The sequence below is a fragment of the Poecile atricapillus genome, chromosome W, assembly GCF_030490865.1.
Source record: "Poecile atricapillus isolate bPoeAtr1 chromosome W, bPoeAtr1.hap1, whole genome shotgun sequence".
Classification (NCBI taxonomy): Eukaryota; Metazoa; Chordata; class Aves; order Passeriformes; family Paridae; genus Poecile; species Poecile atricapillus.
The window spans coordinates 41628285-41648895 of NC_081288.1; the positions used below are offsets into that span (position 1 = coordinate 41628285).

The 20611-nt window shown below is 36.3% G+C and overlaps 1 protein-coding gene across 2 annotated transcripts in view; it reads right to left on the reverse strand.

The window, feature by feature from the left end:
* LOC131592077 (CCR4-NOT transcription complex subunit 2) overlaps positions 1–20611 on the reverse strand; it is an 83457-nt gene that overhangs the window by 19283 nt on the left and 43563 nt on the right. For both annotated transcript variants that reach the window (XM_058863352.1, XM_058863353.1), the window contains exons 2-5: positions 16042–16164; positions 4829–4895; positions 1381–1528; positions 588–770 (exon numbers count right to left, since the gene is read on the reverse strand). In XM_058863352.1, coding sequence (XP_058719335.1) covers positions 588–770; positions 1381–1528; positions 4829–4895; positions 16042–16152 — 509 coding nt within the window. In that variant the 5' untranslated portion in view covers positions 16153–16164. The remainder of the gene's footprint in view (positions 1–587; positions 771–1380; positions 1529–4828; positions 4896–16041; positions 16165–20611) is intronic.

A 20611-nucleotide genomic window follows, 5' to 3' on the forward strand; every position in this document is an offset into this window, starting at 1 on the left:
AATATGAATGAAGCATAAACACAGCACTCTAACACAGTTAAAGACTAATGATTTATGATGTTAGTATCCTACCCAGAGTTAGAAAACGAGAAGAAGCAATTGAGAAACTTCTGGCATCCAAAAGAGCACAAAATCCTTAAATAGCAAGCCACTGTTCTCTGTATTGTTCCAGAATTTAAAGAAGTAAAATAGCAGATCCTTACTGAATCTGAATCAGTTTACTACTCTTCCAGAGTAACTATCATGTTTTTAAATTTTGCCTTACTTCCTCCCAAAGTTCTGGATGAATAATTTTAAACCAGATGCATACACTGAAAATTCAAGGTATGTTTCAAAAATAAGCTTGGGAATTACATGAGAAACATCAAATACTTTAAAGCAGATGCAACAGAAATTGAATAGTCAGAAAGAGAACTTAGGTTAAGAGCTTTAAAGACCTTACAGAACATTACAAGGAACATCAAAGTTTATTGCCCAGATATGAGTACACGACACAGATTTCAAGATTTATTCTAATGGACAAAAATTACATTTTCAGAGCAGCATGTCTATGGGTGTACAGGGATGGTCCCATTAAAGAGCCTTACCTGTTCACAGTAAAAGGTTGTCGAGAGGGTTGCTGCTTTGGCATACATATTATGCTTGGAGAGCTTCTGTTGGGGCTGCCTAACCCTGAACTGCTCATGCTGTTTGTCCTGCTGGGAATTCCAATGCCCTGACCAACCTGGGAGTGGTTCATCATATTCCTAGGATTCATAGGCAATATCCCCCTGAAAGAGAAAAATCATCCACAGAGATGAATCTGTACAACAGTATTTGGATACTCATTTAGATTACTAATGCAGGATGGACTCCAAGTTGTTGCAACTTAATTTGTGCTTAGCGACCAAATAACGTGTTTGGATTACTCTCTATAATTAATGCAGTTCTGGATTTCTTCAGAATTACCAAATGACACATTATATGCTAATCAAGTCCTTCATCAGGTTTAGATAAACACTTAAGTACTATACATATGAAAAGGTGTTACTGCTCTTTTCTAATGAGCACTTCGGACCTATTATCTTTATATTCTTATGCAGTGCATGACATCATAGCAAAATTTTAACCGTACAATCAAACAACAACCTCTTACATTCTGAAGCAGAATTTGCCAGCAATTTGTCCTTTACGTACAAAAATAAAGTATTGTCTTACAGTAAATCCTTACTTTTTTATGGTACTATTTCCCTAATACAGGCAGTGGTCCATAGAAATTACTTTTTTTCTTTTATTTTTTTAATTTATCAAACTGTAAAGTATGAGGCAAGATATGCAGAACATTCAACAAGAGCTCTGCAGTAAGACACAATTGCAGAAATATCGGCTATCGATAAATACCTGCTCGGAGATGGAGGCGTGTGAAGTGACATTGTTGGTACCCCTGTTGTTGGCGTTACGTGGCTCGGTAACTGAGTGCCTTGTGATAAGCTGCGATTTAACTGAGGGGTATTGTTGCTCATTCCCCTCATTGGAAGGCCTAGTGCACCTATTGAAAAAAAATTCAGAGGGGTGGAGATATAGAGCAATCAGGAACAAGGTCTTCTCCATCAGGTATAGATGGAAACAATTTATGCTGACAACGTACAAAAAAGTGTAAAGACTGAAGGAAAGTGCAGTGTAAAAACTAAGTCCTCGTTTGGATAGTAGAAACTCAATTACCAAATTTAGCCCCATTTCTGTTTTACTTTGGAAAGGCTGGTTGAGGAATTTCTCTGAAGTCACTTAGAAAATTTTATTTCCTTTGAGACATATACTGTAAATGAAAGGTCAAATTTTGAGTTTTTCGGAAAGAACATAAAAATCTACAAATTACCTCAAAAGAAGGCAACATTTTAGGAAAATCAGTAACTGCACTCAAGAAATATGCTAATTACTTCTGAATGAATAAGTATGCATTTGACCAGTATTTAGAACACTGATTTGTCTTCCTAAAAATTAAGCAAATCTGTTACAAAAAAGAAAGTGATGGATCTTTAATTAACAGTAACACTGTTTTTAGGACAATGAATTTGAGACCAATTCTCTCTTTACAGTTTAAGTTGCTTCTTTACAGCAACAATACTTCAGTGTCTGTGATCAAGTTTGACCTTGGCAAAAAAGAAAGCAAGCATAATTTTAACAGCTCTCTATTAGCATTTAAAAACATACAGAATGGTTTTAACAATGCGATCAAATGTATTTTCCACAAAAACAATTGTGTGTGACAGAATAAAGCAAGTACTTCAGTGAGGTAAAAAATTAAATTACTGTAACTGAGAACAGCAGAAAATCACCATTTACTGCCCTGTTTCAAAATATCCAAAAACTTTATTAAGCTTTTCATCATTCTCACATCACTTTTCTGGGCTTAAGAAGTTTCTGAATTATGTTCAAAGACAAGACAACGTCATTTAGTGCAATAAAGCAATAATAAAAAACTTAGCATATAAAAAACTATGGCTGTGATAATTCCCATTGCTTTGGCAGAAGGCTGCTGAGACAGAACTCAAAACCTCATCTTGCAGACCAAACAAAAGAAAATTCTGATGATCAGCACTCTCCCATGGTAGAACACCCCAGCAGAACTTGCCAATGTATAATGTGGTTAAATACTAAGAATGCAAAGAACAGACACAGCATATGTTCAAATTATTATCATGGACAAGGTCTGAAGAAATCTCCCAGTCATTCAGCTTTTACACTGTAAGAACTGCAGTCTGTGTCCTACCCTACAGTTTGCAAATCCAGGGAGTTTGCAATAAAACTCAAGTGGGTAAAACTTGAATTTATCTCTATACATTCAGATTAAGAGGTAGCATGACTTGCTATAACAAGCATCCTAACATTTCATTAAAAGTTGATTACATCGAAGTGTTCACTATAAATATTTTGGCAATTTGCTGCATCAGAATAATTTCAATGAGTATAAATATGTATTGTAAATAACATTTCATGTTGATTAACAATTACATGGGATTTTAAAAATAAAGCAGTAAAGAAAAAAATACATACACATCCAAACTAGATATAGCACACCAAAAAACAATTAGGATATTCAACTTAATTTTGTGCAAGCATTTGATTTAGCAAAGCCAGTTTTAGACTGATAGTTATTTCTTCTTATTGGCTTTCTTTAAATGAGGGTTGTTACAGTGAAGTAGAACTATATTCCTGGCAAGGAGGGGAAGTCGATATACTCATTGTAAGAAGAAAGAAAAAATCCCAACCCCTTTTTTTTTTTACACTTTCTTTTTCCACTTTTCTAACTGAGACCAGATCTACATGGGCTATGTTGGAGGCAGACCAATGAAATGGCCAATTTCCTTCCTACTGGTCAAGTTTAAGTTACATTAATGCTGTAACATAGTATCATGCTTAATGACTCACAGCTACCAATCATTAAAAGTACATAGGCATTATCACTTTTGTTTTTCCTAAAGAGTATTTTAATCGTAAGCACAACTTCAACAAAAAAGTCTCTTCCCCTTTTTCTCAAGACCTGGTAGAAACTGATACCTGATAATTTTCACATTCAAGGTTTTAGGCATGTCTCCATGTTACAGAGATTACATCCTAGGCACAGCAACCAACTGAATGAAAAACCAAGTTGACTAAAAAATGACATTAAAAAATTAACAAGAAATAACTTCGATAAACAGAATGAATAAACTATTTTAGTATCTGTATACAGTGAAGTCTGAAAGGTTGAACAGTGGCAGAATCATCACATAAAAGAGCCAAATGTGACTCTCGGACTGGCTAGAAGCTGCTCATATAAATCTCAGTAGCATAATAAAATGGCAGTTTACATTACAGGGTCACTCATCAACAGCCACTGAGACAGGAAAAAAAAAGCTTCCAAAAGAACCACTGTCACCAAAAAAACAAACCAAAGAAAGCCCCAAAACTCCACTATATTTTTTAAACCATTTGAAGAAAGCCAAAAGAAGTTGGGAAAGCTATGCATCTAGCAAACACAGCTTTTAGTTTGTCTAGATAAAGTCCAGACTCTCTAAAGTACTCTGAAGACACTTTTTCTTGGAATCTGAGTCAGATGCACTTAGCAAGAGAGCAGAAAACATTTAAAAGCATACAGTGACACAGGAGAGATGATATTCACAGTTTTACTTGTGGAACTATATCTAACTCAGATATTCTGAGTCACTGCCTGAGTGCACCTCTCAGTTACCAGGAGGTGCAGTTCTCAACACTGGCCATAAGTTAGGTGGTCCTCAAGTTTGCATTACATCGTGACTGCTGCTCTATAGCTCTTCTATTGCAATGCTGCCCATATGACTGGCAGACACATGAAATAGTCAAGCTACCAGAAAGAAAAAAAAAGTGATGAAGGAAGAATAATTTTAATGGCACAGCTCTTTGCCAAATGAAAGTTGCCAAGCACATACACAAGATTTATTGTGCTCCTGTAGAATGTGAAGTATCAGTTATATTTAAAGTATAATTTCCTTCTCTTCCTTACATAGTTTTCTGAACTAGGCTCATTTTGGCTCAGCTTTCTTCCTTTAGGTTTTCCTTCAGAGAGTCTGTTAAATCACAGAAAAATTTTATAGTGTGATTGTATTTAGATATTTAGCAGTTATAAAGTGACAATATGACATTTTGCACACTAAACACTGCAAAAAAGCATACTAAGCAAAGCAAAAATGTATCTTAAAATAACTGTACATAAGGAGACATACTGTCATTTTTACAATCACCAGAAAACAAAGCCATCTGCATGTTCCAGAATGTCAAACTGTAATATATTTAGCATAAAATAAATGTTATTAATAAAAACAATTCTTACTTTGTTGCCCGTATAAACTTGCCCCAAACTGAGACAGCTGACCTGATGTTGATGGTGATGCCAGCATCTAAAACGTAAGAAAGAAGAATAAGAGGTTATTAAAGACACAAAGATACCGTGCTATCGTGCTCTGGAACAACAGTATGTTATGCCAAGAAAACCAAAACAACTGAAAACTCATTCAAAGTCATGAAAAATTTTAGGAACTCCCCAAAATATCTGCACAGTAACACCTGTAACAGTATATTACACATCAATAAAAATGTATGACTTTACCTGTATAAACACAGACTTGCAACAAAGAGCACACAAGATCTAAAAGCTTTCAGGCTTTTTACCCTTGCAGCTAGAATACCCACTGTTACAGAAGAAAGAAATACTCCTTTACTTAAATCACAGGTCCATTTCCTCTGCAAAACGTGCATCATACAACCAGATCCTTTCCTGCTCAGCAAATGAGAGTTTCGTATTATGATTTACAGTATGAGTGGATAGGTAGCAGCAGGTATATGCAAACAAATATGAACTTCAGGTAATATCCCAATGTTAAAATTATAATATACTGCCCTAAAAGCTGGCTTCATGCTAGTACACAGATATTAACAGGACATACAAATGTCAGAAGCAGTATTTCCTCCTCTACCATGCCCACCCACTTTAGAGAAATTACATATTACCAAGTATTTCCACTAAAACCTTCTTTATCAACTTTCAGACAACACACCAGAAATGCGAAAAATTATAGTGACTCTTGGGAAGAGTAAGAACTTAAAAAACCCCAAAAACTAAACAAAAAACCAAAACCACCACAAAACCCCACAAAAAATCAAAAAACAAACCCACAAAATAACTTCACCATCACCCTCAATTAAAAAATATGGAGATTTGGGTTTGCATATCCCAGAAAGAAGGCAACTAATGCAGGCACTTGACACCAGATTTTCAGTCATTGTTCTAAAAGAGCATACGCTGTTCTCCATGCTTCTGAAGACATGTAAAGTATTAATAAATTTGAGAAACAGGACATATAATCTAAATACTTGGAAAAAAACCCTTTGCAATCTTAAGGGAAGTTAAATATTGGAACATCCAACCCTGTACACTTTTTGTTGATTAGCTGTTCACCAATACTAGGTATAGCTGATTGTCCCCCTGGAGCAAGAAGAGTTATTAGTTGACCTAATCCCTCCATCCACATGAGAACATGCTACTTCTACTTAGTGACACATCGGCAAATAGCTGCTTGTTGAGTGTATTAGTCTGTACCTGGACTGAATTTTAGGATGGTTTCAAGGAAAGGAATGTCTAGATTCTGAAACATAAGGCAATTTCAAGGATTTTCAATTTGAGACTAAAGAACTCAAATCAAAGTAACTTTACTGTGATAAACTGCAAATTGCTTTGTTGATATCACCTAGGCAGACATAAAATTCAAACAAACCTTATAAACTGAATTTGCTAGTTGTCTATACTGGGGCAAAATCCAGATGGTAGAAATGAGAAAGAAGACATGCAGGGTAAGTCACTAAGTATCAAAAGTAGCACTCATATCCATAAATCACAAAGTATTTATGTGGGTTTTTTTAATATATACAGAAGACATGAAAAAAGAAATTACAGCAGGCAATTACTGTAGACCATGAGAAAATATATCAGAATCTAACTCAGCCTACATTTTACTCACACATATTAAGAACAAAGTGCATGTATTTGATAGTAAGCAACTACAGGAACAAACATCCACACCAGTGTACAAAGAGGTTTAAATAGCAAGAGAAGACCGTTTTTAGTGAAAAACTCACTGTGAACAAAAAACCTGCTTTAAATAACACCCAGTGGCTTCAGCTCAGCACTCATATAACCAGGTTCACAGGCCATACCTGCATCAGGAAGTGATGCAGCAAGAGGGAAGCACATTTGTAAAAAAGAAAGTTGGTTCTGGGGGCCTACCAGCTACTATATGCTTTCTTAACTGTAACACTTGATGCCATGGACTAGATGCCCACTAGTGAGTGATACATGTCTGATGCAGTGCTGGAGCATCTCTTCCAACCTGTTTTCGTTCAGAAGGAATAAAATTCACTCACACTAATATTGTCTGCAACATGGAACAAAGCCTGCTGAAGTGGGGACACTTGCAAGACAAGATTTAAAAGCACACTTACCCCCCCTACCAAAATAACAAATTATGTTAATTAAGCACTGACAAAACAAGATGACAGAGTAGGTTTTAAGAAAGGAAACACAAAGTAAAATGGTGAGGTTAAAGAAACGAATATTCAAGTTTGACAAGTTGGAAAATCCTAGAACATGTTTCTGGGTGTAATAAATTGTAATTCTATGGGAAAAAAATGAGAAGCAGAATGTTATAGGACACCTTCTGAGACAATGATAAAGGCACACAAGTTCAAAAACAGAAGTCAACACACCAGACACTGTTCTAGAAACACCAGTCAAAAAGTACTACCAGCTTTAGGACAGGTAAGCAAAACAGTTAAGCGGAAAAAGAATACCCCATAAGTATGGTTGCTCGGGGAACTTAAAAATTACTGTGATGGTATGTGATGCAATAAGCAGAAAATGTTACAGATTATAAAATCTTTTATTTATAATGTTATTTTGGCGTAAAAAAACCCATAATTAGAAAACCCCTAAGAGGCAATAGATTACTTTAAAGAGAGAAAAAAGAATCCCACTTCTTGTATAATGAGTACTACTTGATTTTTTAAATTCAGCTAAAAGCAGTAGCAAATAATATTTATTCAGCACTGCTTATTAGAAAGGTTTTCTTCTGAAACATTACAAAGTAGGTCACATCTATTGTGCTACTTACTTTTACATGAAAAGTTAATTGCAAAATGACTTATAGAGAAACCTTTATAGAAAACCCTAATAAAGGCCAAGTGTTAAATTCAGTAAGTCTGATAATTTAATGTCATAACATACTCAGAACATCAAAGATAACAAGTCTCAAGAAAAAAAAAAAAATCAATAAAAAATCCTGTGTATCTGTTCCAGGCAGATTAAATGAAGCCTTTCTCAATACCAGGAGATACACTGTACGGGAATCTCACTTATTCCATCTCTACTTCATTAAACACTCTTTTTATGTCATATCTAAGTAAGGAACAGTTTAAAATTGTCTTTTTTTTATTATTTCCATACAATTTAGATCAACAACGGAAGTTAAATTCCGCAAAACCTTATCCTATATTACCAGAACCTTGACTTGCATTCAAAGTCTCTGAGTCACTATTATAGTCTACTCAAACTTGGTCTAGCAACGATAATAAAGATTCAAGATGAATGGTTTTGTAATACTAAAAACATTTCTTCTGTCATTTTGCAATCATTATTTCAATCTGACTGGGCTACCTGCTACATGACACAGAAAATATAACAACTCTCCCAAGAGCATACTTGCAACTGTGACTGGAAGCCACTTGAATTTCTTTTTGTCTGTAACAGCCAAAAGTCATAGCCTTAATAAAAACCAAAGCAGTCTAAGCCTTAAGGTGACTAAAGCCTCTTCCAGTTGTTAAGACCTATTAAACTTTACCCAATTATGTTAGAATCTTAGGGAAAAAACACTCAGAATTAGTTGTAACAACCTAAATCAATTTGCTAGAGGTTAACAGCCACAAAACCCAGCATGGGATTTCTGCTTCTATTCCAAAGTTGTATCACTGAACTAGCCAGATTTTTTTTTCAATTAGCTTTCCCTAAATTGTTATTAGGAGACAGAGGATTTTGCCTAAGATTTGCCTCACCCATAGGAGAGGGGGACTACTGAGCAAAAAGACCTTGTGTGACATGAAGGCTGCACTTTATTTTGCCAGGATACAACAAAGACCAACACTCAGTACTGGCAGGCTGAAAGGCTGAGTTCATGACACTCAATTTGAGACATGGACATCATTTTACTCCTGAGTCTCAAACAGTGACAGCACAATTCTGATCATGGAAGATTATGCATTTAAACTCAAACCAACTGATGATGCAAGCAGAAGGCCCAATTTTTCTGGACTGGTCCACACCAAGAATCAATAAGCTGCAATGGGCTATCAATTTCCTATCCCTAGTGCGGGGAGGTTTTACTCTAACTGCTTTCATTACTCTTGATCAGTTTACTACAGTAAGTTCATTTGAAAGTGTCAACAAATCTCAAAAAAAAACCCAGCACCAGAAAATGCTTAAATTTGCCAGAACTGTGAAGAAAACAGTGCACTTTACAATCCTCTTGAGAGACTGGAGAACATAGGCTGCAGCCTTCCTGCAAGCAGGTGGTGGGAGGGAGGCCCAGCAGCAGCACTGGCTGAACAGGTTCCTGCCTCCTGGTGCACTGCAGCATCCTGCCTGCTCCAAGCAAAGCCCCAGCTCAGCGTGGGGACAACAGCCTGCCACCATCACTGCCAAGGTACCACACCTCAGCAGGGTGGCACCAAGAAAATTCAGTAAAGCCATTCTGTGAAGGCTGCTACCTTATGTAGTTGCAGCCCAAAGCTACTTTCTTAAACATGAGGGAAGCTGTAGCTAAAACATATTGATTTAGCACTACAGTCAACTCCTAGAAGCAAAATGTGGTAGAATAAGCAAGTTTGTGAGGAATACCTGGCCTGATAAACGATGGGTTTCACACAGATGCAAACATCAGCATTATTTTGTATTTACATTACTTTATTTCTGGTATCTCCCATCTGTGCTGCACTATTTAATAGCAACATCTGACCCACAGCCTCAAAAGAAGAAAGTGTTATATTGATGTAAAAAAACAGTAGTAGAACAAGTAAAAAAAATAACAGCCAGCTAAAAATACATATTTTTCTAGACTGACAGTTTTTTAGTAGTGCTAGTCTTCCTCTTTACCACCTTTTAATACAGCACTCACAAAATTACCACGTTACAAGAAAGTATTTCCAAATCTCAGTATCATAAATCAATGAAAACCTCGTATACATATATAAATAAAGGATATTATCTGCCAGTGAAAATTATTACTGAGGTAAATAATTTGTGACATATAAACCCAAATACAGTACTGTAAAATAAATGGAATTTTATTCAGTTTATCAGATTTAGTAATTTCTGGTTTGTTATGATCTTCTGCCTCCAGCAGCACTTGGAGAGCACAAGGAGGTAGGACCACACTGCTGATGGCAGCAATATCTCAAGATCTTAGAGACAAGATGCTGCTTTTGAATGACAATGACATTATTACTGTGAGGTCAACATGGCCTACCCAAGTAAAAACAAATTCTCTCTGTGTAGAGACATGGTTTGATATTACAGTTTATCAATGAGCCAAATGACTACTGAAAGCTCATTGAAAGATGCCATAAAAAATGCCAAAGCAATTAAGAACTAGGACAACAAAGCAAATATTTTATACCAACTAAATAACCAGATGCATACAAAAAACCAAAAACCAAACAAAATGCCCAACACTAAGCTCATAAAACATCAATATAACAAAACAGCATGTTCAATGAACTGAGTTACTGGGTAAGAAACCATAACCTATCTTCCTGTTCTAGCAAATGCACATTATTTTATGCATGGAATTAATCTAGTGAAAGGCACCACTTCAAAAGCTAGAGCTAATGTATAAAAACTACTATACGCTGTGAAGTAGAGATGCAGTAAAATAAAGCTTCTAGATGAAGTGAAGATGAAGCAAAGTATAGAACACCTACCACAGTCATTCAATTATTCTATAAAAAGCCTAAACACCAACACAATCATGGTGAAAATTATACTACAGTCATCAATAGCAAAATTAATTTCCTTGTGACACAATTCCATATTGTAAAGGGATGTGAAGTAACTGATACTCAGATATATATATTTTTAGATACATACTTGCATACTGTGTGAAATGGTACAAAAACACACTTTTGTCCCGAAACAAAATTAATTTATCGTGCATTGTTTAATTTGATAAATCCATTCAGGTACAAACTTCTAGGTGATATGGTAATAGGTGCATTTTGTATTTAAAACTTTTTGTTTTTTCGGCATACTGTGTAACTTTCTTATGAAAATGCACATTATAGGCAGAATGATGACAGGCTCTGAAAGGGAACTGCACTAAAACACAAAGTTCCTTCAACTGAAAGAACTTAAGAGACAAAAGTGTGTTTTTATACTATTTCACACAGTATGCAATCCCTGCAAGTCCTTCCAACTATTTTGCCACATTTGCCACTATCAATGGCAATGCAATTTTCATACATTTAAAGTTTGTTTGTTTCCATTAGCGTTTTTGCTTTGTTTTGTTTTATTTCTTCTGTTGGTTGGTTGAGGCTTTTTTTAAAAAAACCTTATTGTGTACTCAGTAATACATGCAAGGAATGTTTAATCAGTGTTCTGGAAGGTGAAAAGTAACTCTATTGCTTTGTAACTCACATTTCCAAGAGTGAAGCCTAAATCATGTTTTTCACAAAGCAAGCAGGGCAAACCAGCTCACTATTCAGTCAAATCTACTAGAATGTTTATATGCAAAGTAATGCACGTGAAAATATTCATTTGCCATTTATAATGAAGACAACAATATATTTATTTCTCAAAATAAACTTCAGGGTTTTTTCTCACTTCACAAACGGATCAAAACTATTCACACAATTACAAGTAAGATTAATGCACAATATTCTCTATTCAGCCAACCAGCATTAGTGTGAATGCTACAACTGCTCCTGACACAAAGGGGTTTCATAGGAATTCTTGAATACATGCAACTCCATATGAAGCATCTGAAGTAAAATTATGACTAAGACAAGAAAGATACCTTAGAAAACAAGATACCATAGATTTCCTCAGAATCTTGAAATAATAGCATTTAAAAGTCATCAATTCATCTGGATCAATGAGGTCCAGCAGCATTGAAGTCTAAGTTGTCTCCAGAAAACTGATTAAACTCTTACACACTCAGTTTCCAAAACTTAGTAAGATTCTGTATCTTAACCACAATGACCTTCAGCATTTTCTCTCTTGTAAAAGTACCATCTCCTTATATAAGGCCAAGTATTTCAAAACACAGTAAAAATAAAGGTTCTAGAAATCAGTTTAATAAAATCACAGTAAAAGGCCTATGACCACCTTTTGTTGTATCAGCATCACCAACATCTGCCTTTGTGCAACCATCTCATGACGGAGGAACCCCTGAATTTCATTCATTACAGACATGCTTCAGCTTTCAGAAGAAACCTTTGGAAAGCAGGCTCTCGGAATCAACAATCCATTTTTCTATATTCAATATCCAAACCTGAGGACTTCCTAGTGCTAGGGAGCTAGATAAACAATTGCAGTGAGAGAAATCTAATCCTCAAGCTAGATCTCATCTGCCACAATTAAAAGTACAAATCAGAAGTATTACTACTACCTTATTGCAAGCATTTTACTATCTGTTGAGCAACTGGAAAAGAAAATGAACAGCAAAGGACTGGGCCAAGATTTGAAAAAAAAGTTAATTGAAAAAAATCTCCTAACTTTTCTGATTGGGTAGACCTTAATTAAAACGCATGTGTGTCTACTGTCATATTTATGGCTACAGTTCAGAGCAACAAAAGCTGCCCTACTCTTATACTCTCATGTACACATTTTCAGTGGATTGGGCTAGATTGGTCAAACCTTGTGGAGCCCTTCTTACATTCTCATACATGAGAAATCAAAGAAGTTCAACTGAATCAGTTCAACCTTTTCTCAAAGCTCATCTGCATTTTTGTTTTGTTCATTTAACAACTGTAGTTTCAGAAGTACATGAGGGCCTTGAGTTATCAATTTCTACCACTCTCACTCTATCCAAATAAAAATACATGTATCCCTGTCCTGAAAATTATTTTGCTGAGTGCACAGATGGCTCAATTAAGTTGATTAAATTAGCCACAAATAAGCTCTGCAATTGTTTTGTGGGCACCCAGTGCATCATCTTGCCAATTTATATTACAAAGATCCCACTTGTTGCCAGCAAAAACCTATACTATTTTCTTAACCTGTTCTGTGTTCTGAAAGTACTAGAAAACACCTAATTTCTCTGCCGAAGGATTATTGACCTGGTTATAATGCACTGACCAAGTGCAGAAAAATTCACAGACAGAGCATTCGTGCATATACTCTGCTCCTCTTCCCTACTTAGCTCAGCAAGCATGACTCAAGTCAAAGCAACTTATTTAGTAAAAAAGAAGCATAAAATAGCTTGAGAAAGATGTAATTTCATCTAAGGAACCATAATTGTGGGCCTAAAATAACTTATCCAATCTGCATGATCTTGGAAGCACTTGTGCCATGTGAGTAACATGCAACTTTTCCACTTCAATTACCATATTAGTCCTGTTTATCTACAACTGCTTTCTCTAGTGAAAAAAAACAGGTAATTTAAATTAAAACTTCAAGCTCTTCGCTACACTGAGGCTGAAATAAAAGTAACACGTCCAAAATTATTTGCTACTAGCTCTTTGCCCATGTTAAAAGTCTTTGAAATTTAAGACAGTACTTGGCTTGACTTTACTGTAAAAATAAAGTGAAAAGTAAGTTTTGAAGTTTATACAAATACGATTGCAGTAATAGCCCTTACTCCAAATTTTAGGAGGATTTCACCATTCCCTATGTTTCTCAGCTTGGAGTAGACATACATATGAGCAGCAACAGTTCCTTGGAAAGCAGTAACTTCCAAGATCAGAATCAGTAAAACTTCAACAAAATGAAAAACAGAAACACCTAGCTATATCCAGTATAAGGGTAAACACTAAACAAGCTTTAGCCCTTCCTGAGAAACAGTATTTAAGGAGGCCATTCAGAGGCTTCCACCAAAATCATTCTATTTCAGTTTGAAAAACTCTAGCAGATATATGAAGCATAAATTAAGGAATTGCTCTGCATTGCTCTGCATTCATACATACATACCATACACCAGAGAGAAAAAAATTAACATTTCAGTAATTTTTTCACAGGTCAGTTGCAAAACCCTGAAACATGAATTTTATCAGTAAAGACATAAACAAAGCGGAAAATGAAAAAAGAGGAATAATTCAAATTGCAGTAAAACTTTGTTTAGATAATAAGTGTAATTTGCTTCTTCCCCAAATTTCTTCCACCTTTATTTTATTCCCATAGTGATGTGAATACAGAAAGATGCAAAGTGCTTCAAGATCTAGAATGCTGGAATTTTCACCCCAGGTATTCATAAAACTGTATCTAGGTTTTGAACATTAGTCTTTATTACCTTACTTAGAAAAACTTCTGAGCAATTTTATTTTAGCCTCTCAATACTGTTATCTAAACAACAAAGTCAATAAATTTATTTTACTTTCATATACAACATTTTTAGCTGAATTCTAGTTGAAAGACTATTTGAAAACGCGGTTATTTTCAACAAGAAAAAGCTTACAAAGTGGTGAAAGTTGGAAACTAAGAGAGTGTAACAACCATTCCAATCCTGCTTACCTACTGTGAGCTAAATGAAACATCAAATAGAACATGCAACACACAATATGCATTTAGCTATAATGAGTGATCAATAATGTACAGTCATTATTACCACCACAAATTTATTTTGATAAACTTATAAAAAAATTAGAATAGCATGAAGAGTTTAAAACTTCATAAGCAAAAACCCAGAAAATCATAATGGTCAACAGTGAAGCTACAAGAGCTCGGAAAATCTTAAAAATAATTTGGAAATAAAATTTTAAAAAGCTTTTGTAAATCCACTCTTCTATTTTCCTGTCAAAATGACATCATTCTTCTGCCAACTACAGCAGACTTCTACGCCCCACTTTGGCCACTTCTCCCACAGGCTTTCAAGATTTCTCATTTGTCATTCCTGGTGTCTGGAACACCCACCTTCCTTCTCTTGATGTGCCATTCTAAGATCCACTTCTGCAACTCTGCCTACAGAAAAAGTAGGCAACTAAAACATTCACTGTGTCAACAATGTACCAAGCCATCAGTTTTCACCACATACACTGTGCAGCATAGCATTTATCTCACTTTACCTTTCTTACTACACCATAATGATTTTTTTGCCAGTGCATCAAATCTAAAAGTGAGGATTTAACGTACAAAAATCACTTTCTGTTGTTTTTGAGAATGCTAGCTGCACCTCTCAGTGACCAGAGACAGGATGTATATTCAACATCATAAATATTCCATTGTGCCTATGTGCATCTGTGGTACATGTACACATGTAATCAACATAAAGAGAAAAGAGCATTTAGTTTTGTTTGCACAGTACTGCTTTTTAATCCTTTGCTGGTTCACCTGAAATTTCTTATCAATTTATGAAACTAAACTGGAAAGCTGCATTTACGTTTTTTGTTGTTGCTGGTGTTAATTTGGTTTTTGTTTTGTTTTGTTTCATTTTGTTTGACAAGGCCTTCTATTCTCTAAACCTACTTCCTTCTCTTTGAAAAATCGGAATTAAAATTTAGCTAAGAGTCTGTAGGAAATGCTTATGTTGATACAGGTCGAGGTTTACCAAGACTATGTTCACAACTGCTATTAAGTATATTTCTGGACAGTCTTGGAGGCAGACTTTAAGCACTTGCACCTTTTTTAAAATCTGAACAGATTTTTTTTTTTTATTAGAAAGAATATGTTGCCTAAACATATTAAATGCAAGCCTGCCATGAGATGATATTACTGACCTGCAGGTGACGTGAACTTCAAGTCACACTTTCAAGTCCTCCATGTAATTCTCCATGCCACTCAATATAAAAGTAAAATATTTTACTGCCTAATATATTTATCTTTGTTAAGATGCCGCAGAACTTCAGTAATGTCAATGCAGCTCTAACATACAATTTGTCATTACCAAGGGGAAAAAATGTTTAGGAATTACTAGTTTCATAACTTTATGGCATTCCAAATAGGAGAAATATGTAACTTAAAATATTTCAGCAAATTGCACAAAGCATTTTCAGAAACTAAAAATGGCTGGAGATACCAAAAAAGCCTGTAGACACTGCATGGAAGCACAAGATATAATCAGTAACTCAATTGAAATTAAAATACAATGCTTTAAGATGAAAAAAAACCCAACAACACTGGCAAGCATATGGCTGAAGTTTACATGAATAAATTCACTGAAACTAAAGCACTTGCCGCTGGAAACAGCCATGTACAGCTTAAAGCTAAAAGAAGCCGTTCCTCACTTAATTTCAAATATGTGAAATGTATCTCTAAACTGAAAGGAGAAAAAATAAGTTTATTCAACTTACATCTTTTTCTGACCGATGTGGGAACATCGATGATTGGCTGTAGTACATGTTCTCATCATGGTAGTCACCATCAACCCCCTCTACAAACTTCTTCCTTGAAGCACCAAACATGCTGTTTGTCACCTAAATAAGAAGAAAAACTCATTATATACCATATATGGTTTGGTTTGCTACATAGCTGGTATATATTTTAAATATATATGGAAGGATTGTTAAAAACCCATTTCCAAATATCTGAAAATTCCTCTTAAAAATACTTTCTGTACATTGCCACTGTAATGGCTCTTTTGAGAGGGATTTTCATGTGACAAACTCATTTTCCAGAAACAACTGAGGAGGGGAAAGGAGAGATGGTTTCATTTTTTGGAAAGGTGTTGTTATGTTTATTTTTTGAGTTCCATGACCTTACACCCAAGCTTATTTTAAACTACAACATGTCAGAAAATAAAAGAGCCAACTTCCCTAGTTTTCCTCTCCTCAGGTAAACATTTTCAGCCTAAAAGGAAATAATTAAGAATATTCTTTAGAGCTCAGTCACCTTAAAAGAATTAACAAAAATAAAAGGGAAGGAAAAAAAAAAACCTGTGAAATCTTCCATGTCTCATTACCAGAACTTGGAAAAACAGCTTCCTACTTGACCCCACTCATCAGATCCATGATGAAGAGAAGGTTGAACTTAACCACACTCAACAACCTCATCACAGACTGGCAAAATTACTTTGGACATCCAATAAAAACCCACCAGATTTTATTTTACCCTTACTCCCAGAAGATGCACACACAGAACTGCTAAGTCAGGAAACTGAAACCAGAGAAACAGCAGCCACACAGCTGGTCACAGAACCTTACTTCATTAGAAAATTTAATCCTGCAGCAAGGTCATACAATGTCACTAAAGCATCCACTGCACACTACTACACCTGACACTCATTTAATCATCTGACTATGAAGCTACATCCCAGCACAGTGTGCACTAACCAAGCCCTGTTTTAACCAAACAGGTTAATGTTTGAACAAGTGAAGCGGCACATGCAGGTCAGCACAGAGCAACTTGCCCAGTTTCTTGTACCGTATGGAGACTGGAGAGAGTGAAATCAACAGGGTGATAATCAACCCTGAGATACTGCCCTACATAACTTATCTTCACAAGGATCTCTGTCATCTTGAAAGGTAAGGAAGCTAAGGTACAGTTAGCTTATGAAATGCTCTGAACCTTAAGATTTACTTTCTTCACTGCAGCATTAGATAAATTTTAAAAAAATAGGAAAAAAAATTTAAAAAACTTTTTTAAAAGAGTCAGTTTGCACTACCTTAGGCTCATGCTTGAAACTGAAATTTCAAAATATTTACTTTGGTAGGCTGCAAAAATAGTTACTTTCAGCCAGAAATCCTCTTGACAGAAATCCCCGTTGACACAAAATCACTGTGATATTCCTCACAGTGTGGTTTATTCAAATTTCACCTTTACTGACAAAGATTTCCAGGCAGTGTTTAAATAACGTAGCTATTCCTAGACTGGTAACAATTAAACCCCGTGATTTCAAATTCATAGTACTTTTGATTAATGGTAGTCAACACCTGGGATGCATTTAATATAGCTATACTCCACTGAATAATCTCAAAACATTTGGCTAAACAAAAGTCTATTGCACTACTCCTACAAGAGGATTTTAGAAATTCAGACTACTGATATTCCAGAACAAACATAAAATCTGTTACAAATATGTGAAAGATGGCATGTATATACCTTTCCCAAATCAAATTTGTCTTTTATGTTTTTTTACAAAATATGTGCAAATGTAAGGTCCCCAAGTGCTAGAATGCAATCAGCTGACTTTCACACTTACAGTGAAGCTTTCATTACACTGTAAGCATATCCCACTGTGTTAATCCCCTTACAATGCAATTATCACCTACCAGATGGGATGGAGCATTTAACAGGCTAAGGGGATTATCTTGTCCTTTGCTCTGCCTGAGTAAAGTGCAGAGAGATGAGCAGTTGCCTTTAACTGCAGTAAAAAGGATAGTGAAATGCTTTGGCGAAACTATCCTCAGCAATGAAGAGAAGCTGGAGTCTCACCCCACTACTGCTCTTAAGAAGCAGAAGAGCAGCTTCTCACAAGTCCCAAATAATTCTTTGGTGCTCCTTTAACAATACCTGGGATAAGAAAAGGATTATTTTTTTGCCACATAACCTTCTCTTGTGATACATCATCAGAACAACTGAATTGTGATAGAAAGCAAGTCACTGATGTGTACATGGTACTGTACTAATGTAATAAGCAACCCTGAGCTACAAAACAGGAGCCATATAAGGGGAAAAGGCTATTCTGTCTTTGACCCTGCAGATTTTGATCATATTTCTGCTAAGGTTTACACGTGGCTCGCTACATATGCACTGCAAAGATTTCTGAGTCAGTGGGTCACAGCTCTCAAAATACGTATCTATAGCTGCTGCAAGGAAGTTAGTATGTCTAAATACAGTCTTTCTACTGAAAAGCTGAAGGATATTTTAAATTCTCCGCTAAATTCAAACTTTCTAAAAGATTATTCTCTATACTGATAATCATATATGACAATGGCCCAAAAAACTAATCAAAACTATTCCCCTAAGACTGATGAAGTACAATTATATGAATATGGAGTCTGACAAGAGCATGGTTATAAATAAAGAAATTAGTAAAACTTAATAATCAGATATATAATGATACTTTCATTGGAAATCCATATTTCTACATGACACCTAACAGAACTGTGCTGATGAACTCCAGAGAACAGAGCAAGCTGCAGCTGTAGGGGAAGAGGGGAAGGCTGAGGAGCCTGCAGTGTTCCTGTCCACACCCCAGCTGCATCACTGCACCCAACTACCCTGAAGACCTCTGAAGACTTTTTGCAGACACTGACACTTCCTCACAACAGCATTTTTGTATGTGATTTTGTGTTGTTCAACACTGCAAAGTGAAGCAGTCACATGCAGTGCTCAAGTAGTCTGAATTCCCACTGAGGGAGGCGATCATGGCACTGGAGGGCATTCTGGCAACTGCCTCCACCCCTAACAGGACTCCACTCCACTAGAAAGAGTTGTCACTTGTTCATAGCATGAACCGCAGCACAGATCACAACTGAGATGTGGTGGTGCAATTCACACCGCTATCCAGCCCTGTCACAAAACTAACAGTACAATAACATAAGAAAGAGCAGGAACTGGGATTAGAGACTTAAGATGCAGCTGCTGTAGCCAGGTTGCTTACTTTGTGCTCATTCTGAAGCTAAAACCAGCAGCCAATTTATCTACTTCCCAATAGTCACTGGTGACAGTAAACAGCTGGCAGACTTCTGGATCAGAGCACTTATCCCCATGCAGACTTTTATATTACAGCAGGTTTATGCAATGACAATGTCATACTGTTGCCAGGTTAGCAGCAGGCACCTTTTGATCCATGCTAACTTATTCCAGTACTCACTAACACACTCATTAGTCACTCATGCTACAGGCATATGCACAGATACTGGAACAACACTGTTGTGGTACTCTTTGTAAGAAGGTGTGAGAATAACTGGGTCTGCGCCAAAAGCAGGCAGATCTGCAGATGGAACTCAGTTGCTTATTTCCTAGGACAAGAAGCTACCAGGAAACCTCAGACACAGAGTGCAGCTCCCTTTTCACAGACTGACAGATCACTGCCCAATCAGCTATGAAAGTAAATACAGCAAAGTTCATGAAGCCCTTACAAATAGATTTTAATAGATTTTAAAACTCTTTGGGAACTAACAGTGACTCAAGGTTTTAGACTGGTGAGGCAAAGAAAGGAAGAAATGAGCTCTTATTTAAGTTCTTCTTTCATATACATACACACACACACACATACATATATGCCCACTATCTCACAGAAGTGGCATGCCAGTTGCATGGCAATTTTATTATGCAAAGAATTCTCGTCTCTCAGACTAATGTCATGCAGATCCCTCTCCTAATCCTCTAATTACTCTTCCTGTTCTACTGTGGGAACTCAGTTCTCCGTTGTACAAGGCACACTGGCAGCGTAACCATTCATTAAAAATGTAAAAACAGTGCACTTAGGTCAATCCATTCTTTAGCATAATGTTGCAGAAGTACTTACAACTCCCACTGGTAGACCCATGCAAAATATTATTAGAAATTATTCATGGTGATAGAGGAAAGAAAGGGAAGAAACTACACGTTAGGACGGAGTTCAGAGAACTAACCAGACATGTGGCCACAAACCATGTTCCCTTCTGATGAAGTGAACACATGTGCTTCTTTCAAAGCAGGAGCTGCACCTGGGTCAGGGCAACCCTTGGTATCAACACAGGCTGGGGGACAAACAGATCGAGAGCAGCCCTGCCAAGAAGGACTAGGGTGTGTTGATGAATGAGAGGCTGGACATGACCCAGCAGTGTGCACTCACAGACCAGAAGGCCAATTGCATCTTGACTATCCAAAGTAGCATGGCCAGCAAGGTGAGGGAGGGGATTCTGCCCCTCTGCTCTAGTGAGGCCCCCTCCTGGAATGCTGCATCCAGCTCTGGGGCTCCCAGCATGGGAAGGA